Below are 24,862 nucleotides of genomic sequence, written 5' to 3' on the forward strand. Positions count from 1 at the left end.
CTTCAATTTAGGTCTGGCAGTAGATTTATTTTCTAACTCCGCAAGTACAGCTAAGATTAGATGTGCGAGAGGAATATCTCACAGGCTGTCTTAATATTTTATTGTCTGAATGTTATTCAAATTACTGACTGGGATTTTAATGGTAATCTCATAACTGAAATACATTAAATTGATGATTCAACTTCTAACAGAGTTTCTGTTTAGGTTTGCAGAGGATTTTTGCCAAGTTCTGCCTTTCTTCTTAAGCCAGTGAATACAAAATGAATGAAGACCAAAGACAAAGGAAATCCTCAGCACACGTCTGTAGTGTATCTAAACATTTATCTGCACATTTTATGCATAAATATTAACACAGTATTTGGAGTTTGTTTTTCTTTCTTTATTCTTATAGTTTCTCTTCAGCCGACACGTGTTTCGTCACATACACTGGGAAATCGTCCGCACGACTTTCTCAAGGCTCTACAATCTTTGGTATATTCCTTTCTTATGTGGTGATAATTCCAACCCACAATGGCCAAAATATTTTTCTTCTGCGTTAAAATAAGGAAAGTCTCCGTCTGACCAATCCACGAGCTCCTAAGGAGAGCTCCGTCATCAACGTAGCGCACAACCGTGACTGTCGAGTGAGAGAACCAACGTTCGAATGAAGAACCGATTTTACACAAAAGAAACTAGAAGAAAGAAAAACAAGAAACTTAAAATACTGTGTTAATATTTATGCATACAACGTGCATATAAATGTTTAGATACACTACAGATGTGTGCTGAGGATTTCTTTTGTGTATTCAGTGGCCTCTGCCGCAATTTTGTGGGAGGTTGGTGGTTCTCCTCACCTTACAGCACCGTCCAGAATTCAGGATCTATTGAAACGAATATATGTGCGATTTTCCTGAGTGGCGCAGTTTCACCTAGCTCAATACCACTTTTCGTTCAAAGGTCTGAAGACCAAAGATCAACTAAAAAAAAAAACACAAAGTAAAAATGTTTATGGGAATCCACAAATTTGTCTACGGCAAGGCAAAGCCTATATTGTGCTTGGCACCAGAAGGAGTTTGAGCTTTAAAGCCCCGCTCATGGCTGGATGAGTGGGCAATAGCCTACTTGAGCCGTGGGCTAGTCACTGGTGGCCTGAATGGGCCAACATGTATAACTGAACAAGTCCTTATAAACATGGTAAGTGGGTAAGGGAGTCACATACTCCTAAACCCCGTTAAAGACCTAGGCAGGCCACAAAAACTGCTGTGTGAAGTCTGGCATTGTTTTAAGCTGTAAGGCACGGCAAGATGCTGTAATTGGTGGTGGCTTGAACGGTGAGCCAGCTGCAGAGCTAGTCATACTGATGCTTATGGCCATACAAGCAGAGCCTCTAGCATTCTTTGTAAGCGTAGGGAGTGGTGGAGGGAGTACCTTTCTGATGGATACTTCTAACTGCAGGTTCCTCACTTTGTGAATATCCCCAGGCACCAGATTGGATCTGGAATATTTTCAGCATAGCTCCTCTACCCCGGAAGTGATGACTGGAGTCGTATATAAGCGGCATCCAAGGGTGCTGCCATCGGATCTTCTCTTCCACACCTTTGCATGTGGATACGGAGCACGCTCCTTTTTTTTTTAATCAGTGGATTACTTTTTTTCTGATGTAGACATGCTGATAGTTCAGAAGGATTACACCCTGCCATTCCTTTCTGTCCTGCTGCCTACTTCACCTACATCAATGGCCTTTGGAGGACCATTTGCCAATTTTGATGCAGGAAGTGAGGCTCCTTTGCCAAACGAGCCATAGAGAAAGTTCCACCTTGGATATTGCAACTAGGTGTTACTCAGTCTATTTCCTAGTGCCAAAAAAGAGTGGAAATCCTCATTTTCTAGATGTTTGCCCTGTCAACTTTTTTGTGGAAGGACAAATTGAAGATGATAATGCTAGCACAGGTTCTCTATGCCTTGGATCCAGGAGACTCAATAGATGCATTGGACCTGCAGGAGGCTTATTTCCATAGACCTGTCCTGCCTACGTCACTAGTCTGGACAGACCATTATTTTATCAAGTTTGGTTGGCCTATTCTAGTAAAATCCCAACCCATGACAAATAAAATTCCATAAGTCACAAAAGCATTTCAGAAAATTCTACCTTTGCAATGTATTTGCTCTCTGGAAGCGAGTACCTCTCGTCTCTCTGGTCAAGGAGAGGAAGACGCCTGCATGCTGGACAGCTGGATTCGGAACATCTCATATAAGTTAGCTCCGATTTCCTCACGCACACCCTGCAGAAATAAACCTTCCGATCCCTGGTTTAAAGATAATCTCAGGATCCTGAAGAAACACTGCAACATTTTTAAAGCGGCAATGGCGAAAAAAATACACAGCCGATAACCATCTATAAGGCTGCCCTAAACAAATTCTATGCAGGAGTCAAGACACCAAAAAAAGCATACTTTGAGGACAGTATAGAAGAGGCAAGTAATAAATCCAGGAAAATCTTCAGAGTCCTTAAAAACTTTGTCCCCAGAAGCCTGCACTAGATTGCACCACTGTAGAATGGTACGATAAATTGGACTCCTAATTTCGTGATAAGATCACAGTTATTCAAGCCAGCCTAACGTCAGGGAACCAGCCGGAGGAGAGTCTGTTGGAGACCGTTTGCTCCTGCCCAGTCTCTCCCACTTTGGCCTAACTTCTAAATACAGAGTAATCAAACTATAGGCCAATCTGTCTACTGCCAACATTGACCAAGGTACTGGAAAAATGTGTTAACAGCTTTTGCAGTATCTCAAAACTAATGAGCTGCTCCATCCAAGCCAGTTTGGCTTCAGGCCATACTTCAGGACTGAGACAGCAATGACTGAAAGGGGGGACCCCTATCAGCAGCCTTCGATACGGTTCCTCATTCTAAGCTCCTTGCACATATCAAAGCCATCGAAATAGGTGGATTGGCGCTCAACTGGCTTGCTTCCTTTTTGAAGGACAGAGGGCAGTGGGTTGTCCCAAACTCTTTCAGAGCATACAATCAGAAAGTGGGAGTGCCGCAGGGGGCGGCCCGAGCACCACACTGTTTAATGTGTACCATACCCCCTTAGGACAGTTGGCAGAGGTCTTGGGAGCTGAGGTAATTACAAACGCTGACGATACCCAGTAGCTGTTCACTTGTGGGAAGGGAGAGGAGATTGCGGGAGAATCCATTAAAACGTGCCTTTCTCCTATCTTTTATTGGATGCCCGCACAGCAATTTAAATGCAACACCGGCAAAACCGAAATACTATTCTTCAGCCCAATCCGCCGGATTGGCAGACTCTGTGGCCCAAAGATACCCCACCCCCAGGTCCCCAAAGGAGGGGGGGGGGCATTGAAGAACTTTGGCATTAAATTTGACAGTGCTCTATCTTTTCAGCCACAGATTATGTTGGTGACTGGAATATGCTTCTGCGGACATTAAAGAAATGTTTTCACTTTCTCTTCTTGTCTGCAAGAGAGGTGCTCATCCAGGCACTCATAACATCAAGGCTGTACTACCGCAATGCCCTATATCTGGGACATCCGGACTATCTGCTTAACAATCTTCAAGTGGTCCAACGTACAGCAGCCCGTATTTTACTTAGAGTACTCTAAGAACACATGCATCTCAGCACTTGTGTGCTCTTCACTGGCTTCCAATAAAGAAGAGAATTTCCTTAAAAATGTTAGGCCTAGTCCATAGAGCATTGCCCCATTCAAGTGCAGGCTATCTTGAGGCCAGAATTAGTTTCTATGCCCCTCCAGAAACATGTGGTCAGCCCATTGCCATCTAGCAAGGATCCCTAAGATCCATCGCATGAGAATGGGCACAAGGACCTTTTACCTCAGACCAGTGGCTTGGAATAAACTTCCAGAGGAGCTACGCCCTGTAGCGGCTACAGCCTTGTTCAAGAAACTGCTAAAGATGTGGCTTTTCACACAAGACTAGGTGATCTCACTGCACATCGCGGAGCGCCAGGAGACTCCATGGAGTAGCCATGTGCTTTACAAGTTCCAATTCATTCTTTCAGGCCCACACACGCTACCTCTGGTCCAAAGTGGGCTACATGCACTTTATTTGCCATGCTCCCCTTTGGCCTCATCAGTGCCCTCAGGTGTTAACAAAAGTGGTGGTCAGTGGTCACAGAGCACCTTCGGAGGTTGGGAACACCAGTCTTCTCCTACCTCAATGCCTGGATGCTGAAGGCAGATCTAACACAGTCAGTCGTACACAACGGTGAACCTTCTAACATCTTTGGGATTCACCATCCAAGCACCGAGATAACATCAGATTCCTTCACAGATTCCCTTTCCTCAGAACCATTCTGTATATGGTGCATTTTTGAGCCTTTCATCCAGACCAATGAGATAAGGACATTCGGGCTATGATAGCCATGTTTCAACCTCAGGCCTGAATCTCTCTACAGATGGTTCAGAGGCTTCCTGCATCCTGCTTATTGACCACGACAGGTGACATATGTGGGTTCTGCATTGGGAAATAAGCTCTTAGTGCGCTCAACAGAGGAACCTTTTGAATTCCATCTGGGTATTGGAGAAGGCTGCAAAAGATCTACAGTGGTGATTGCTCAACCACAATTGGATCAGCCGCAGACACCACACCCTGCCACCCAAAGCGGACAGTGGTCAAAAATGCGCCCCTACTGGGTTGAGGAGGTCAGTTGGGAGAGTTGGAGATGGGGACTCTGGTCTCTGGCAGAGGCCCGTCTTCATATCAACCTGCAGGCACTACAGGATTTTCCTTTGGCATTCAAGGCCATCCTGCGGTCTTTCAAAGGAAGTTGGTCCAGGACCTCACAGACCATTCCACCACAGCGGGGCGGAGTGGCGTCCTGGAATCTGTGGCTCTGTGCCTCTGGACCTAGTTGAATTGTGAAGGCATCTTCCTGATCATACACCACCTTGCAGGATATTTAAATGCCAAGTTGGACAAACTTAGCTAGTGAAGAAAGGTGCATTGCGAATGGCAACTGCATCCGACGTGGCACAAGACATCTTACATCAGTGGGAAGTGCCCTGGCTCAATCTCTTTGTCACTTTCAATCCCCCTCCCGAACTAGTGGATCTCATCTCGGCAGCTAGGAGTCCTATTTACACAACAAGTTAGGGGCTTGGTGCAGTGCACTTATTGGCCACACTACGGCAATTCTTACAATTATCAAAACCCTCCCATCCTAAAATCATCTTCAAACACTCTGGTCATGCTCCACGTAACCTTCTGAGTAGTCACTCTGTTGTGCACATGGTTCCCCATGACCCACAGCCAACCATGCAATCATTTCTCCCCAGTTTTCCACGTCAATCACCACCCCTTCATCCCTCTTCACATCTTGCAGTTGGCAGCGGGCATTCTAAAAGGTTATTTGGCAGCTCTTTCTGCTTTTTCGTGTTTTCCAGGTCAGCCATTTTCATCTAAATCACCAGTTGTGATGCACTTTAATGGACTGGTTCACATGATTGCCCGAAATCTTTTGGGATGCCGCAGTGGGACCTGAAGCGGTTCCTCACATTACCGAAATGCGTTCCCTGTGAACCACTACACAGTTGCCCACTACATCTGTTGATCCTTAAGACAGTTTTCCTGATTGGAATCATATTTGCTTGTCATGTGAATGAGCTTCAAGCTCTCTCAGTTCAGCTACCCTACACAACTTTCTTTCGATGCAAACTGGTAGTAAATACCAAGGTAGCTTTTCTTCCAAAGGTAGTAACATCTCTTCACGTAGAACAATCCATCATTGTTTTGGTGCTGCTTTCTCCACCTCATCAGTGAGAGAAGAGATGCATTGTTCAGATCCAAAAGGAGAGCTCAGCTTTTACATAGATCGCATCAAAGGTCACCAAGGGGACAATCAACTCTTTGTGGGGTTTTCTGGGGCAAGAAAAGGTAAAGCAGTGCAGAAACAGACCTTATTCAGATTGATAGTCCTCTGTGTTATAATCTGCTTCAGGATAGCAGAGAAGCAACCTCTGAAAGGTTTGAGGGACCACTCCACCAGAGCCATGGCTGCTACCCTCGCAGTGACCTGTAGTGTGCCAGTCGTGGGTATCTGTCAGGTCGCAAAGTCTGCATCTGAACACAAGTTCACCCAGCACTACTACTTTGGCAGCCAGGTCCGATGGGAAGGACACTCTGACAATTCAGTCCAGTAGAACTTTTTGGTTTGAGCCATTTCACAGATCCACCACCTTGGCAGGTACTGCTTTGGTATCTTTTCACACGGTGAGGATTCTGCAGTTACCAGTATTCATCAGAAGAACAAGTTACTAACCTTTGGTAATACTCTTTCTGGTGGATACTCTAACTGCAGATTCCTCATTGTTCTTCCACTTCTGGGATGTATTCCATCTTAAAAAAAAGTCTCAATACTACAGAACTGCACACCGGCGCAATTGAATACTATGGGAATCCACGCTCTGAAAAATGGACTGTCTCTAGAAAGAAATGTATATCAGCACAAACAGGTGGCATCTATATATGGCTACAGTTGTCACTTCCAAGGCAGAGCGAAGTAGAATAGGAGCCACATAACACTACCTACCAACAAGTAGGGGCTATCCAGAAAGATCTTTTGGATCTACTCTGGTGCCTGGGGATATTCACAAGGTGAGGAATCTGCAGTTAGATAGAATTTTTGCAAGAAACGGGTAAGTAATTCGTTTTTCTCAACCTTCTTTCAGTGCTTTATCAGCTTTAATTTCCACTTAGTTCCCCTTTCATGTACACCAAGAAATGTAACTTCTAATACAATACCTTTCTGTATATTTCTGGGAGATAAATGTGGTAATCGCTGAAAAATTAGTACCCACTTTGCTTTAGAGTATGCTTCAATTTCTTTAGAAGTCTAAGTCCTCATATTTTTTTTTAAAGACAAAAGAACTGGACAACTTGTGTGTGAAAAGCAAAAAAAAAGAAGAGAAAAAAAAGTCTGCATAAGCTTGGAATTCACTCATAATTGCATCAAACTCGGTATTCAAAAGTTCACACTTGTTGAAACAGTTTATGTTCATGTGCAGAGGCCCATTTAAGATTTCTAGTAATGTTCTCTGCAATTAAAAGATCAACTACAAACATACATGTTAACATTATGCCCCATGTTAAACATCATGGTGCACTCCATGCACAGCACACAAGGGTCTATTCTTTCCTCTTCACTGTAAATAGAAACTTAAACAGGTGTCATGAATCCCGTTATCTCGGACCTAAATATTGGAACACCCAATGGGTGGAGTCTTGCAAATAAAGATGGAAACTCCAGGAAAATTGACCGAGTATCCTCTAGATAGTAGCAGACGATAAAGTGTTATGGGGGTGGGGAGGCACCCTGAAGCATTTTAAAGCAATAACTACCAGGTAAACCACTTATAAAATATTCATTAGATGGTGCAATAGCAACCAGGGGAACCACTTATAAAACACTCATTTACAGGTACTTGGCCTCCAAGAAACTCCACTTCATACACCCGGAGGTCATTAGCACATGTTGGAAATACAAAGGGGAAATTAGGACAATGCTGCAAACATGGTGGGGAGCTCAGAAAATGTCCCCATTTTTAAAGGAAATCCATTGGCACATAAATAAGGTTTCAAGATATCAACTTACAACATAGCCAGGGTTGATAGTACTTGGGACTTTACAGAAACACTACAGAACAAGTCCACTCTTCATATAGGGCACTATATTTGAGTGCATATGCCTGCTCCATTACCTCGTAACAGTACTGCTGAACCTTGTGCAGAACTTTGTTGAGGTCCTTGTTCAGCTGTTCAAGATCCAGAACAATAGTTGCATAACGCCTCTGATATTCAATGCTAATGGGTATGGAATACGATTTCTACAAGAAAACAAGACACATTGTCACATTAAGCACTTAACAGTTTTTGATAGCAGGCTACTTTTAGAGTAAAGTTACAAATGTAAGTTTTAATTTCACAACTTTAACACCCAGGCTCCATAGACCGTGTGCCATTGGTTGACAGCCTACATTGCTTGAATCAGAGTAATGTAGAATCAACTATACGTGGTACATGTTTACTAAAGTACCACATTGTAAGCCATTAATCTATTCCAAGTGACATCAGATTTCAATGATAAGCGGGGAGGAAGAGTTCCTCTACAAGGCACTGACCCCTATGGCAATTCGAGAGACAGACAGGTAAAGGGAGAGAGGTGTGTGGAATCTGCATGCCACTCACCTGTTTCCTTAGAGTAGAGTGTGCTTCTGACAGGAGACAATAGGTTCACTAATCTGTATGGGAATTTGATCTTGATTTCTATTAAATAATTTTACCATCTAAAGTATTATGACCCATCTTTAAACTTGGGTTTAGTGCTAGGATTTGAGTGGCATAATACAGATTTCAGCCCATGGGGGAACTCCAGGGTACCCATGCTCTTGGTACCTCAGTATCATATACTAGGGACGTATAAGGGTACACCAGTAGCCAATTGTGGAGGTACCACAGTAGCCATATCAAATTTAGGGAGGAAGCAAAGTGACTGGGGTCCCGATTAGCAGGATTCCAGTTAGACTAATCAGAAACACACTCATACCAAGCAAAAAGTAGGGGTAACCACGGTAGAAGGATCCAACCTTCCTACAATGATTAACTATTGCCTGAACAGCAAAGGAGACTGTTATTCCCAATTTAGGCAATCGTACAGAAAACCACTATTTCCCACAACAAAAGAAGAGGTAAAACAAATGTTTACTTAGTAGTAAGAATATCTAGCCTGTAACACATGCAACTTTATATTTAGAGTACAAATGAAACACAGAAAAATTCCAATACTGGCGCCCCTAGTCCCCTCTCTAGATCACTGTACGGCATGCCTCACTATTAAACCACCAGCTTTCCCCATCCGCCACACCTTCTGTCATCTGAATACCAGGAACTGGTCAATGTATGTCAGGATAGTTTCTAGGTATTTCCACGTACTCACAATTCAGGCGCTCGTAAGACCACACTTTCAGGATAGGGATGGTAAAGTGTATTTTAGTGGACTTATAAGCTGAACATGCTTTATTTGTTAATAGCCTGCAGTAACAAGTTTACTGGTGCTTATAAGCAGATTTACACACAGCAGAATGCAGTCTCTCCAGCCGCAGACTCACAAATGTCTGGAAAAGGGAGAAATAATTATGGCTGGATAAAATAGAGTAGGCTACATGTCAGTGAATAATGAAGTATTAACGAACAGAGTGCTGCAAAAACAGAGAAAGATATTTCAGGGCACATGTAATCAAACAAGGGCACTCGCAACTACACACGCCCTCACACAATCACTAATGAACTCCATTGAAATTAAAAGCCCTCCATAGGAAAGAGGTAGAATGCCGAGATGTCTTGTGATAGTAACTTTTTTCTTCACCAGATGCAAGTGTTTATTAGTCATTCACTTTATAAATGCAAACCTTTAGATGCTTACCAGTTTCTCTGCTTCAGTGTTCATCTCTTTTAATTGCTTGATGTGCTCCTTTTTGATCATTAGAATTTTTGACAGTCTAGTCTGCAAACAAACATTTCCATTCATTTAGAAATACTCAATACTCTGAAATAGTTAAAGCAATGGTTTCTTGGCACAAAAGAGGCTGAAAGTTATACTGGAAATTACCTCAATCACTGAATAGCTGAAAATGACAACTCTAAACACTTTGATGGCAGAAAAAGGAACAATCACCATTTGGAGACCACAAAAAGCACCTATTAACCATTTGCACATTAATTCTGGCTAACACAGTACAGCTGTGTGCCTCATTGGTCTTAACTATATTTAAAGATAAATTAAAAAGATAAATTACAGTGGTTAATCATAAAATGACAAGATGTAGGTTATATGATGCAGTCAATGGAGTAAGAGAATGGATCTACTACAGTGAGTAACAGAGCTACATTTCTAATCTATCTCACTCATTAACACATGGGACCACACTTTTTAAATGGCAATTATTAGCATGTTGGTCAAATAGTCAACCCTGAATCCTGTGACACCATCAAATCTCTATCCCACTGCGCCTCTTACAAGTGCACCCCCAAATTAGGGGAAAACATTGAGGTAGCTAGTGTGTGAGACTGTGAAGCATTCAAACCATCTAAATAAACCTAAGATTTTATTTCTCCTTCTCCAGGCACAGAGATTGTGCCTATTTCAGTGCTCGATAACCATAGGATGCCTGCAAACGTCTTTAGTGCTTCCATCCTTATCCACTCAGATTTTAAGTGTATTCAATACCAATTAGATATTGATCAGCTGCTGTAAGAAATTAGAATGGGTGGTCCCGTCCTCGACTGGCTTCTGCCTTTCTTGAAAGGCAGGAGGCACACTGATTTCTTACCTTCATGTATTACCCACTATCGTCAGACTGAATGCTGACCGGTCAGGAACCCCCGTTCTGGTCACCTAACAGTAGTAGAGCTTTCAGCTGCATCATACCAGCTCACTTTACTTGGTAGTTTTAAGTATTGTGTGGCTGGAAGTCAAGTAAACCTTACAGGTTTTGCACAAGTGGTGTAGAAAATCACCACCCAAATACAATCTTCAATCTACCACCCAAGTTCTTTTCCCTGATTGCTGGTGAACATAATAGAGGAAGAAAATTATTTAAGGCTCTTTGTATGGCTATCTGGGCAATCTATAGTATGATCAAGTTACTTCCAAAGCAAAGGTTAATGATTAAACTTACTAAGAGAAATCCATGCTAAGCATTCCTGGCTATAGATAGGGGTAGCTAGGAGGCAGAGCCCTTCCTCTGCCAGTTACTCCAGTGCTCTGACCAAATTGAAATATTTTCTCATTCTGGAACAATTAGGAAAGTAGCTCTTTTGCAAATTGATGGTCTTGTAAAACAAGTTAGTTACTTTCAGTTACCCTCTTTGTGATGGATACTATATCTAACCAGAGATTCCTCGCCATGTAAACATTACCCAGGCATCACACTGAATCCGGAAACTTTAAAGCAGAACTCCTGCGGGACGAAGTAGACCAAATGGCCATCTTGACTGACCAGACTGCAAGGTAGTAATGCTTTGTGAACCTGTGTACCAACGCCCATGTAGCCACCTGCAAAATATCCAGGACCATCACTCCACATGCCAAAGCAGAGGTAGCAGCTTTGGCTATGGTGGAACAAACCTGTATGCGTTCGGGGGGGCTGCTTCTTTGCCAGTGCGCAGCAGGTCTTTATGCAGAGAACAATCCATCAACAGAGGGTCCTTTTTTGCATTGCCTTGTCCTTACTCTACCCAATGTTCCTTAGTGCAATCAATGTAAAAACTGAGCCTTCTTTTGCTGTCCAAACAATGTAGTCATTCTCCCTCTTTTGAGCAAACACTGGAAGTGTGATAGCCAGTCAGACATGAATTGGTGTTACCACTTTTGGCAAAAAAGACCCTTGAGTACTCAGCACCAGCTCATATGGGAGAAATGTGGTTTAGGGAGGTTGGACAGAAAGATCCTGAAGTTCACTCACATATTGAGCTGATGTTATGGCAAGAAGGAAGACTGTTTTGAGGGTCGAAAGACACAAACAACTGTGCATCAGCTCAAAGTGAGAACATATTAAAAAAGTACAAACCAAATTGAAATCCCACTGTGGCATCCCAAAGACCTTTGGTCAATTGCTACAAATCTACACCACAATGTCAAGTTTAAACAACAAAGGCAGGTCCAACAACCTTAAAGCAGAGGGCTGGCACATAGCCTTTAACAGTGTCCAAAGTAAGTCCTTCATTGGACAACGGCAAAAAAACCAAAATCTCAGACATCTTGGCATTCAGTGGGTCAATCTGGTGAGTGCCACGCCAAACCAAAATTGGTCCAAATGACTGCCATACACCGATAATGTAGAGGGATTCCTGACCACCAAGATAACATCAACGACCTCAAGTACTACACTCTCTTTGCCCAATCCAGTGCCACTAGGAAGACTTGGGCCAAGTCATTACTGATCTTTTTCAGAATGCGGGGTAAGAGAGGCTGCAGCATACAGGAGTCCCAAGGGCCACTATTTAAAATGCGTCTTTCAGAGACAGCCTCCTTGGGAACTCAAACAAATAAAAGTGCTGACATTATGTATTCTCTGCAGTGGCAAAAAGATCTAGCCTTAATGCTAGAAAATGCCCTACACTAAGCTCTGGGTGTAACTGCCATTCGTGGTCTGCTATACATCAGTGGTTAAGTGTGCCTTTCTTGGTATTTAGAGATCCCTCCAAGTGGTTTACCATAAAAGAAAGCCCCTGGCAGCCACTTCCACCCCCCCCCCCCCCCCCCGCAACCTGGTTTGCTGCGGTACCACATGGCGGTGATGATGTCCAGGAGCACCTGCACTAGCCTTCCTCTGTTGCTCTTATGGTGGACAGGAAGGCCTTCAATGCCAAGTGAATCGCCGTCAACTCCAACTAATTGATGTACATTTGAGCTTTCACCCCAGACCAAAGAGGTCTCTGATTTCTACCTCTCCCAGATGGCCTACCCAACTTTGAAGGGATGCATCTATCACCACTATCAAACCTCGGTGAGGTAAGGAGAGGGCTCTGCAAAGGATCTAATTGTGGTACAGCAGCAGCATCTGCAGATCTATTGCAGTCTCCTCTGAAATCTGGATACAGTCTTTCAGATCCCCCGGTGATGTGCCCACTGGGACTTCAGATCCCATTGCAGAGCCCACATGTGCCATCTGGCATGCGTCACAAGCAGGATATAGGAGGCCAGCAATCCCACTAGTTTCAGGGTTGACTACAGTGAGATCCAGGACAGAGGAAGAAACATTAGGATCACAGCCAAAATGTCGAGTGGGCGTGGCTAGGCGCCGATGTGAGGGGAAGCGGACACCGGAGCTCCGTCCGTAGCTTCCCCCACCCGCAATGATCCTGATGTCCTAGTGGGGCCCCTTACCGCGAAACTAGTAGCGGAAACACTGGTGCCGGCTGTGAGCGGCTTCAGAGGGGTGGCGGTGCCTTGGCGGCGGTGAAAATGCCGATCATACTCCTGAAGGCTCTGGGCGACGAGAGCTCAAGATGGCGGATGGGCGCTGACAAGGCAGCCATCGCCACGCGCTGCTGAGGCGGATTGCGCTTACCGCGAGTACCGCTTGGCAGTTGTGACACCTGCTAGCTGGGTGCCGGGGCAAGCAGAGCCCAGGTATTTGTGGAGAACAGAGCGCGCTCCTCAGGACTTGGAGACGTGTTGCCTCAACAAAATGGCAGCAGCGGACGGCGATGCCGGGCCCTGATGGCTGTTGCACCGAGAGGCAGCCTGCGAGTGCACAGAGTGGGGGTGGCACCTATAGATCGACCTGCTTTCGACTGCCGACCTAAGGAGTGCTGGCGTGACTGCCAGAGTACTGTGCTGCTGGAGCGGAGGTGGGCGGTGGTGTGCTGGGCCTGTGCCATGAGGGACCCTGACCGAGAGCACTGCAGGAGGGAGAACGGCTGACAACGAGAGGGTGAGAGCTCACTGGATCCGCTTGAGAGTTGATAAAGCAGTGCGCGAAGGGCATTAACACTGCGGGAAGGCGCTGCTCTGCTTGGAAGTTCCGTTGAGGGTGCCCTGTGAGGGTGGCGGTAACAGTGGGGAGGTATTTCCCCCGCACTGGTGTTCCACGCCGTAGGCCTGTGTGTGGAAGAGGTCTCCGAAACCAGGTCCTGTGGTCTGGAGGTGCAGTCTGGCCCGCCCTACCGCTGCTCTTGACACCGACGCTTGGAGTTCCTTGCTGTTGCTGCATCAGAGATCCCTGCGAACCTACGCACCCACTAACTATGGGAAGGGTGTCCAGAAAGAAGGGGTTAGCTGTATTGCACGTGGAGGAAAAGGGGCAGAACACTGATGATGAAGACGAGGTGGCGGTGAGGTGGAATGATGGCGCCCCGGAGGGCCCCACTTTGGTGGATATCATGCAGGCCATCACTTCTTCGAGAGAAGCTCTGGAGACAAAGATGGATTCCATAGGGGCGGATCTCAACCTGCTGAAGGACGATCATCGCAAGCTCAAGAAACAAGTGAAACTTAACGAGAAAGCCTTGGAGGAGGTCCCGGAGGCAGTTACCACACTACAGCATTCTCTGAAAATAGTAGAAGCCAAGGTCAAGGTGCTGGAAATGAGAGCAGAAGACAGTGAAGGGCGCTCCCACAGGAACAATCTTAGTATCGTGGAGGTGCCGGAACGAGAGGAAGGGGACGATGCAGTGCATTTTATGGAGAACTGGCTTAAAAAGGAAGTGGGTCCCGGAGGGGCGTACCTCCTTCAAAGCACTTCCGAGCGCGCCCACAAGGTCCCTACTAGACCGCCCAAACCTGGGGCCCCCCCTCGGCCGATGGTGGTGCTGCTGCTTTACTACTGGGACAGTGATCACCTCTTGCAACAAGCGAGAGAAACGGAATTTGCACATTGGAAATGCCAGGGTGATGATCTTCCCAGACTTCACCAGGGAGGTACAAAGACAACCTTCTTCCTTCCTGACTCAAGAGGAGGCTGCGCCAGTTGCAAATTCCCTATGCTATGTTGTTCCCGGCACACCTCCGGGTGATCGATGGCGCCAAAACTCACTTCTTTACTGCTTCGCAGGAAGCTTGGCACTGGCTAGAGACACGGCAGACACAGGCAGCAGGTATCTCACCGACGAGCAGCGCAAGGTGGACATCGGTCACTCCCCCGTGATCTCCGAGGGCTCCTACACCAACGGGGCGCCAATTAGAAAGACACAGGGCCGCAGGCCGTTGCGGAGATTAGCCATGGGGAAGCTAGTCCGAACTCGACTAACAGCGACCATGGCAAGGGCAGATCTGAAAGCTCGTGTCCCAGTAGCACGAACGGAGACTCTGAGATTGAACTGCCGGATTTCACACCTGTGAGAAAGTGGCTCTGTATATACTGTTCCTTAATAGGTACAGGGTGTAGAGTCCACAGTCCCCCAGGGTTTGACAGAGGCTAAAGTTAGATATAACCTTACTCTCTAAAGTGGTAGCTTGGTCGAGCAGTAAGGCAGTATCAGAGGACAGTGTAAAGCATTTGTTTTACACACTCAGTCAGCAAATGGTCTCACACACTCAATAACTGAACTCTAGGCCAATGGTTTATATATAAAAAATATATGCTTGTTTTATTTTAGAACCAACACTTGGATTTAAAATATACTTTCTCAGAATGAGATGTCTCATATAAATACTTTTGCAATATGCAATTGACTTTTGTAAACAGTTACAAGTGGTTGCAATAGGCAACTCTATTTTAAACACAACAATGCATTGAGCTCAATGGAAAATTCAAGTTATTTGGAACAGATTACTTCTTAGATTACTTTTGGAATTCCAGGACTGGATCCTAGATTCAGTCCTGGGTCAGTACTCAGAATCAAGTGATGAAAGTCGACTTAATTACTGTAATGATTTTTAAACAATATTTAGCTATTTTAAAAGTTGACACTTGGAAAATATTTCAAAGATAACAGTCAATGATTCCCTATGGAAGAAAATTCAAGTTGCAGGTACAGTATGTTCTCGTTACTTTTGTAATCCAGTACTGGGTGCCTAGACTCAGTACTGGGACTTTTATCCAAAACAGGTAAGTAATTACGTTTTCAGATATTATACGATTTTAGAAGAATATTTAAAGATTGCAGAAATCGACACTTAGAAGAAATTTCACAGAAAAACAGTCAATGATTCCCTATGGAAGAAAATTGAGTTATGGGTAAGTACAGTTGTAAGTATTTTTCAGAGTCAGTGCTGGGCACCAAGATCCAGCACTGGGAGCTCACCTAAGAGCAGGTGAGTAATTTCGTTTTCGTTACTCGGCTGATTTTTGGTGAATATTTTAAGATTTGAAAAGTCCACACTTAGAAGAAATTTCAGGAAAAAGCCAGTCAATGTTACCCTATAAGGAAAATAGAGTTATCGGTTCAAGGGTAAGTACTCGACTGGCAGAGTTGAGGTTCTGGGCATAGACTCAGGGGTCCCCCAGGGTCAGGTAGGTACAGTTGGTTCACCCTCAGCGACTCTAGGGCGGCCGGGTGCAGAGAGAGAGTTAGGCCCAATGTTATCCTATGAGGGATAGGGGGGCCTTGGTTGGTGGCTGCTGACTGGCAAGCCACGCAACTGTGGGAGCTGGGCTCCTTGTCACTTACTCAGGGCAAGTGGGGAAGTAGGTAGGTGTAGAGTTTTCACTGCCAGGGCCACTCGGGCGGCTGGGCGCAGAGGGCTTTTGAGCCTTCGGGCGCTCAATTGATTTCAATGGGAAATCTCCGGTTTAGAAAAAGACTGCAAGCTCGGGGATGAGGATTCTTCAGGTGCCACCACCACTTCGAGAGGTAAGTTGGGTAGTTGGAGGATAGGTAGGTACCCCGGGATTGGGCACAGGGGGTCGCAGGGCGCCGGGGTACAGGGGTGCCTTTTGGTGTCGGGAAATTTTACCCTCTGTTGATCGCGGTTGGGGGGGCACCTGGTTCTGAGGCTGCAGGCTTCTTCAGGAGTGTCGAGGGAGGTCCTTGGGCGCCGGACTCGGGGTCACAGTCGCCGTGGGGTCGTCCTCGTGGTCTTTGTTCACTCCGACACAGGCCAGGCTTGGCGGGTGCAGAGTGAGCTGGGTTCGCGGTTCCGGGCTGCTGCCAGGGATTAGAAGTAGATTTTGAGTAGAGCCTCTACTCATGGGAGTACCAGTGGGCTTATAGTCAAAAGGTAGCCAGGTCCTCCGGGGTTTGTGAGGTTGCTGGCCACAAGAGATGCCGGGTTGGAGCAGGAGCAGGTTTGAGGGTCGACAGGCCGGTAGGGCTGGGGCCAAAGCAGTTGATGTCTTCCTCTTCTTAGCAGCTGCAGGGCAGGTCTTCTTTCTTCTAGCTCTTCTTCGAAATTCGGAATCTGGAATCTGGGGAAGGAAGGTTCAGGGTGCCCCTAAATACTAGATTTAGGGGCGTTACAGGTAGGTGAAGGGCAGGGACCAATGGATCCCTGTCCTGGGGTGGGTACACCCCCTATCCTGCCTCTCTCCTGTGGGAGGGGGGCAGTAGCCTAGTCCTGATAGGGTAGGGCTCCCCATCTTCAAGATGGCGAGAGCCCGGAGATGTGCTTCACCTCGCCTCCCCCACCTGAGGGGTGGGGTTGGCAGGCTGGCACATACCCTGTCCTTATTTGGGGTTTCCGGCCAAAGCTTCCCGCCAGAGTGGGGGGGTTGCAGGGGCCTGGGGAAGCTCACAGAGGCGGCATGCCTTTGAAGCTTCCCCCTGCCCATCCTGGGGGAGGAGATTTAGCACCTCGCCCAGGATGTGCATTGTTGCAGGCCCAGGAGAGCAGGGGCACTCCTACCCAGTGGTCCAGCAACATGTCTGCTGGGTGGCAGCCTAGTCAGCCTCAGAGCAGACGTGGATTGTAGGTTAGGTTTAAGGGGGCACCTCTAAGATGCCCTCTGGGGTGCTTGGTACATTAAATCCCACACTGGCATCAGTGTGGGTTTAATGTGCTGAGAAGTTCGATACCAAACTTCTCAGTCATTAGTGTTGCCATTATGGTGCTGTGGAGCTTGTGTTTGACGAGCTCTCAGCACCATGTGCTTTTAAATGGCAGCACTGCACTTACAGTGCCCAGGAATGGACCTGGGCACTGTAGGGGCAAAGGGCTCCTGCTCCTGTGCCCACACCTTTGGCATAAGGCACCCAGCTAGAGGGGTGGCTGATGTATGCCATGGCAGTGTAGGTGATGGGCATGGCACACAGGGAGGTGTGTCATGTCGACTTTGTTTTTGTCTTGTACCCAAACACTCAGCCTGCAAAGGAAGTGTGTGTGTGTGTGTTAGGGTACAGGGCCTCTAAGGGTGGCACAAGGAGTGCTGCAGCCCTTAGAGGCCTTCCCTGGTCACAAGGCCCTGGGTACCTAGGGTACCATTTACCAGGGGCTGACATGTGTCCAGGGTTTGCCAATTTGGGTTTGGTTTGTTTTAGGGAAGGAACATAGGCCCTGGGCACCTGATTGGCAGGAGTCCAGGGCACACTCAGTCAAAGTACATTCAGCAAAAAGTGGGGGCATACCATGCAAGAAAGATGGCACTTTCTCACAACACCCCAAACAGCGGATGGTATAATCTGAAGTTCGCACGCCAAGATACACGAGGAGTGGCTGTCGTGACGATGGGAGCTGAATATTGAAGAGGCCACCATGTGGTGGCAAAAGACTATTGGCACCAGAGCCACTGATGGGACCACCACCTAGGTTATGGGGTGGGGGGATGGCCAGGGAGGTTCTGGGTCCAACAGGGACAGTCTACGCCTCACCACTTTTCGTGTCTTAAAGTTCACAATGCTATTTTGGATGGGGACTTGTTGGTTTGAACCTGTCCTGGGGAGGGTAAGTTGGGGGACTGACAGGGTTCGTGCAATGGGACCCCCCATAGGAATCAAATACATCTCCTGGAATGTTAGGGGGATGCACACTATGATGCATCATCATAAAATACATGCTTATCTAGTGAGGAAAGGGGTACAGATCACCCTGTTAAAGGAAACTCACTTAACGCAGAAGAAAGGGGATGCATCTCGAGGACGCTGGCGACCATGTTAACGGGGTCAGTGCTGCGGCGGGGAAGGGGGGGGGGGGATACTTCAACTATTACTGACATAATCCTGGTCCGTTTTCAACCTACACTCCCAGATGCTCCCATACACAGACTTGCAGCATTCAGTCATGACTGGCAACAACACTGGGGGTTGACGGACACTTGGAGGGCCCACCACCCGGAAGAGAGGGATTATTCCTATTTCTCTGTGTTACACGAACTGCATGTTCAGTTGGACTCGATTCTATGTTCCCCAGACGAATATACCTCGTTATCACGCAGTCTTTTTCCCCGCAGGGAATTACAACGCGGTCGTTATAATTACCGCGTTGTAATTCTGCATACCATTACCCCGCAAGTCGTAACAACGACTTGCGGAGTGGGGGCGCTGGGTGTTGCAATAGTATAATTAGGCTTTCCTGTTTTCAGTTTCTATTTTTGGTAAATTCTGGTGGTGTTTTTTCAGTGTTTTCCAGTGATTTCCATACCTTAAAAAAACAGTGCTTTTCAGTGGTTACTCATTTTCGCGCCAAAAAAATCAACTGAAACAGTGTTTTACCGGTGTTTATGTGACGCTTCGCTCTTATTATTGCTTTTTCCATTTTCTTCAGAAATTGTATACTGCTCTACATTTCAGAAGTTAATTCAGTCATGAAATACTTTCCATTGTCCTTTGATTCTGCAGCACAGATTTAACAAGCATTTGCAATGCAATAGGTCTCTCATTTATGCGAGTTTAAGCTATTTAAGCTATTGGCATTGTAAATGACAAAGCCTTTTATTTATGTTTTAAAAACGAAAACAAAAATAAAAGGCATTGTTATTTGCAATGTCAACAGCTCAAACTCGCGTAAATGCGAGACCTATTGCATTGCAAATGCTGGTTTTAAATGAAAGCGTAAATTGGTCACTCAGTGTTTGTCAATAAATATACATAGAGAATTTTTTTTAATGCTAAGATGAAATTGCAGTGTGGCCGAAGGGGCATATTCAAGTCAAAAAAATGGGGTTAAGAAAAAGACTTCCTCTAGCAAAACAAAATAATAAGTATTTGGGGCTTTGTTATTGCACTTGATTTTTTTTGCATAAGCGAGACCTAACAAGACTTCAGTGCACTGATATAATCTGATGTACTAAAGTGAAACAGTTCTGAAATACACTTTAATTTTGAAGAGACCATTTTACACTTTTGCTGCAAGATGGCTGTAAAAATGTGGATGTTCCTAAAGTTGAGCGGTGCTAATTCCTTTCTTAAACTTCAAATAACCTCCAAAAAATGCTTACCTATCTAATCAACATCTTTTTAATGTTAGAGCTGAATCTAATAAAAAGCAGCCCAGCGCAGCTGTAGACCAGGGTCCCGCATGTAAAAGGTAGGAGGGCCACATGCAGTCCTCGGGCCCTGCTTTGAGTATCACTAGCCTAGGATCACACAATGTGGTCAACTGGGGGGAAGCAGGCATGGACCCCAGGTTTTATGGTTCCACATTGGGCAATTCAATTCAGCAATTAGATTTACATGCTTTGCTTCCCCTACACCCACCTTACAGCCCCACTGTCCCAGCCTACCCCCCCTGCAGGCATCAGTGCGGCCCTCTGGTACACCAGAGAGCAAAGCTGTGTGCCCTCCGAAAAGATATGGGTTGAGGAGCAATGTAACGTTTGCATTTTGTGACTGCCGGAAAGAGTGGAAAACTTTGCTGGAAAGAAGGATTTAGCTCATGTGTTTTTCCTGTAAGTGATTCACTATCAAAAGTTGGGCTTTGCGAAGACTTTTCCCCCGGAATAACAGTTTTACAAAATTATTCCGGAACTTTAAACTCGTAACCGTTGCAAGTTTCCCCAGTGTGCGAATAGCACAGAATTTTTCAACATGAAAGCCGAAGGTTGAAATACTGGTGTAGTGTGTGCATGGTGCACAGATCTGTAAACTGCAGACTAAACAGGATACATGTTGGCCTAGTGTGCACGGTGTGGAGAGCGATGGAACCTGCGAGCCACAGGTTGAAATACTGTCCCAGGGTGCCATGTTGCACAAATCTGTGTAACCCTCACACCAAAGGGTGAAATGCTGGCCTAGTGTGTATGGTGCACAGATCTGTAATCCTCACACCATTCTAGCCCAGTGTGCATGTTGGAGATCAGTTCGATCCGCAGGCCAAAGACTGGGCTGCTTGCCTGGTGAGCATGTTGAATAGACACCCCCCCCCCCCCACCCACCCATGGGACAGACGTTTGAAATGGCGACCAGGCTCGATAAAATGCAACCCAAGGGACAACCACAAAGTTGAGTTGAGGTCGGAGTAATTTAAGGCCAATAAGAGATAGTTGTGTGCTCGTAAAATGATCTTCTAGTCTTATCTAAAATCAGTGTGCGCCTCACCCAGCCACCCCCACCCCCTCTAACCAATCCTACAGGGCTCCAATGGGGACTTAAACTGAATAATAGCCTGCTTAGATGGGTGATTATGCAGTCGAGCGCCCACTGAGCTCTACAATAGACCTAACAAATGTGCCCCCCCCCCTCATAAAAACCTGCTCTGTGGAAGCACATACTCGCTTCAGTAGAAAAGGGGGCCCTCCCAGCCAGCAGGCGTCCTCATCCTATTGGCTACTGCCAAAACACAAGACAACTGAAGGTGTCATCACCTGTCAGGAGTTTCAGCCAAGACCTGCGGACTGGCCCCCCAAAACCAGGGAGATCTTGAAAGGAAGAGTGTAGTGAAGAGCGAGAGCAGCACCCAGCCCCCCTCCTCCCCACTAGCACCGAGCGCTATCCAAGGGCCACTAGCCCCAAAACTGAAGACAGTGCTTGGAATCCCACACGGTAGTTCAGGCCTGGTCAGACCGCAGGGTGTGCAAAAGAAATACAGCTGCTCACCCATTTAGTCAGCCACCCATCCATGGCACGTGGGTCCGGTACTGCGGCTGAGTTGCCAAGGTGGTCAAAGCTAGATTGGGGGATGGGGGAGGGTGAACAGTAAAGAGGCGTCCTCGGACAGCACCCCTTCATACCCTAAGCCACGGCTTCGAGGAGCATTAATTTAGCCACCACTTTACCCCGATTGCAAGGTACATGCACTTGAAAGCATCTCCTACGTCATCATACGTATTTATTGTGGATATATAGCTCAGTGGGTGGTTGCTTTTGTCGCAGAGAACCCTTTTGGGATAGCAGTTCATGAGGCAATCTGTAAAAGAGGTAATTGGTGGGGGCACCAAAAACATTATCGCGACAGGCATTACCAGCGCTAAAGCCGGCCTTGCTTGTAGCTGGGAGCGTTATCTGCGCTATCAGCACGTAATCTGCTGGTGAAAGTTCTAACTAAGCAGTGGCTTTTGGCTTTTGCAAGCAGGCGTGAAGATCACAAGAATTAATTTCACAGCACACACTTTCTAAGTCACCTTCAGGCGAAAAAAACATGAGAACCCTCGGTGTACTGGTGCTGCAACTACTGCAGAGGTCTGTGGGCGATTTGAAAGTCCAATGTTTCACTCAACATATCATCTTTTTAAAAGTGAATTCGTTTGTCACAGAAGCGCAACTAGAGCCAGATTTCGGGGGGGGGGGGGGGGGATGGGGCTGAGCAAAAATTTCGGGGGGGGGGGCTGAACTTTAAGCAATAGGCAGAGTGGAGCTGCAGGGGCTCTTAGAAGGGGTGAAACAACAGCGAGGCCTCATTAACATGCAAATGGTCTTTTAAAGACCTGTAAAGTGCTCGGGTGCGGCTGCTTTTTTGCCCGGGAAGGTGTCTCATCCCGGGCTGCCACACACGAGGGGGGGGGGGGGGGCTGAAGCCCTGTGAGTCCAATGGGTGTTGCGCGCCTGGTTTGTCATAACACGTTTTGTGAGCGCCGAGAAACAAGGCACTTGGTAGAGTGTGCTATATAAATGTTGTTGCTTTGACCAAGGTATAATACGCGCTTTTATGCAACTTCAAAGTGAGGGACACCCCATGAAATGCGTGGCAAATGTTTGCCACCACCCACTCATTATGGGTCTCTATAGCTTAACTTGACAATAAGTTTCATTTCAAACGCCTCCAACAATATCTAGGCACTGCTCTTATTATTTCCCCACTGAATAACGCGCTTTTATATTGCACTTCATACAGTGTCTACTCAACTTAAATAATAGTTGTAAGCAATGAATAATGTTTTTACGTAGCGCTTCGTGGCATTTGTAAGAGGTAACACTAACAGATGCTATCCCGCTTAATGATTACAACGCACCAATCTGAGACGAACGAAAGCCTGAGTTGCCCTTGGCTGGAGTACAACCTGTGACTGGCAGATGAGACCACCGTCTAACTCACTGAGCCATCCTGCCGCCACTATAACAGAGCGAGCACTGTGCAGAGACGGAATGGCAAAACACAAGCGAGAGAGAGAGCGCGCGTCAGGAGAGAGAGGTTATAAAGCTGCAGGCGAGGAAAAAGCTGAGCCAGAGGAGACGAGTGAGAGACCAGATATGACTAGCCCGCGAGTGGTGCAAGAAACGTAAGCATGCCGCCTCTTTCCCCGGTGCCCACCCCCTTCGCCCACTCCTTTAACAACATCAAAGCCTTGTTAAGTAAATGGTCTTTTTAAAGACCTGTGAAGTACTCGGGTGCGGCCGGCCACAGTAAGGCAGCAGAGCACAACAGCTTCTCTCCCCCCATGTGAGCCAGGCAGGGGGCCTGGTGTTGCCCTTGGGCCATTCACACCATAGCTCCCCGTGTGCCTGACCGGCCCAGATGCACTGTTTTCCCCTGACACCTCGGCGCCAGGCACCACAGTTTATAATGCTTTGGCTCCATCAAGTGGCCAAGTGGTGCAACAGCAACGAAAATCAGTGACACTCGGTTTAAACCGAGTCCGCTGATTTTCGTCCGGTAGTGTACTGTCGGTCAGATTCGGTTAAAACCGAATTCCGGACAGCCTAAGTATAATTTACTATTCCAACTCCAGTCTGTGAGGACAGTAGGGAAGGTGTTGGATTTTAAATCCAACACCTTCTCCCCCCCCCTCCGCAAGACGTTGTTCCGGCTTGCGGAGTAATGGTATGCGGAATTATAACGCGGTCGTTGTAACAACTGCGTTGTAATTACCTGGGGGAAAACGTTTTGTGGTAAACGTTGTTTACCTCCCCAGACGTGCATGGTGGGGGTCACACTCCGCGAATATTTAGCTAGAACAATATCTGGATCATAACCCGCTGCTGTTGTCCTTAGATTGGCTACAGGTTACACCCACCATACCTAGTTGGCGCCTGCGACCGGAGGCATTGGAAGATCCAGTGTTTTGGGGTGTTTTTGACAGCGACGAGTCCACTTATTGAATGGGACGCCTTTAAAACTGTCGTTACGGGATGCTGCATTGGAGAAATGGTTGGAGTGCGGAGGGTGCTGCTGCGGGATGTGCAAACTGCGGAGCGCAAGCTCCGGGAATTGGAGAAAGAGGCCGGAGCGAATTGATAGGCAGGCTGATCTTCTTGCGGCTCGAGAAACCCTAGCGATGCACATAAAAAAGCTGCGCTGCTTCGTTTATAAGGCATACATCACATGGGTACATGCAGAACGGGATAAATCTGGGGGACTGTTGGCCTGGCTGGCCAACCTAGCACGTAGAGGGAGGTCGATCCTGGAGCTGAGGGGGCAGGGGGATAAGGGATTCTATGGCCAACAAGACATCAACGCTCAGGTTTTGGAGTACTACGCTTCTCTCTACCAGAGCAGACTTGACCCTGAGGCTGAAGACGAGGTGGGTTTCCAGGCCGACGTTGAGCTTCCCACGGTTGATGCTGAGGAGGCGGAGGACTTAGGTAGAGACATTGAGGTTGGATAAGTACGTAGCGCCATCCAGCATATGGCTAGGAATAAGACCCCAGGGACGGATGGGCTCCCGGTGGAGTTTTACTCTACATACATAGATGTCTCGTCCCCACGGCTAGTGACACTGTATAACAGGGCGAAGCGTGAGGGCTGTCTTCCTGCTTCAACGAGGGAAGCGGTAATCGTCCCACTCTTAAAACCTGTCGCATATTGGCCAGTCGGCTGATAGCCCACGTGCCGATGCTTATTCACGTGGATCGGGCAGGATTTATCCCAGCCAGGAACAAGGCGATGAATGTCCATAGGCTCCTGCGCATATTGGGGGCGGACACTTACTGCAAGGAGGAAGCATGCATTTTTATGGTCGACATTGAGAAGGCTTTTGACAGCCTAGAATGGCCATATCTATTTAGGGTACTGAGAGCATTCGGCTTGGGAGACCGCTTCGTGTATGAAAATTCCACTGCCAGAGTTCGAACAGGGGGGTTAATTTCGGAGGCCTG

General features: G+C 46.8%; 1 protein-coding gene across 2 annotated transcripts in view; it reads right to left on the reverse strand.

Moving 5' to 3' along the window:
* Nucleotides 1–24,862, reverse strand: part of LIN9 (lin-9 DREAM MuvB core complex component) — a 490,456-nt gene that overhangs the window by 105,488 nt on the left and 360,106 nt on the right. For both annotated transcript variants that reach the window (XM_085610417.1, XM_085610416.1), the window contains 2 exons: nucleotides 9,438–9,518; nucleotides 7,717–7,842 (listed from right to left, as the gene is read on the reverse strand). In XM_085610417.1, the coding sequence (XP_085466543.1) occupies nucleotides 7,717–7,842; nucleotides 9,438–9,518 (207 nt within the window). The remainder of the gene's footprint in view (nucleotides 1–7,716; nucleotides 7,843–9,437; nucleotides 9,519–24,862) is intronic.

The sequence above is a fragment of the Triturus cristatus genome, chromosome 6 (genome assembly GCF_964204655.1).
Source record: "Triturus cristatus chromosome 6, aTriCri1.1, whole genome shotgun sequence".
NCBI classification, from domain to species: Eukaryota; Metazoa; Chordata; class Amphibia; order Caudata; family Salamandridae; genus Triturus; species Triturus cristatus.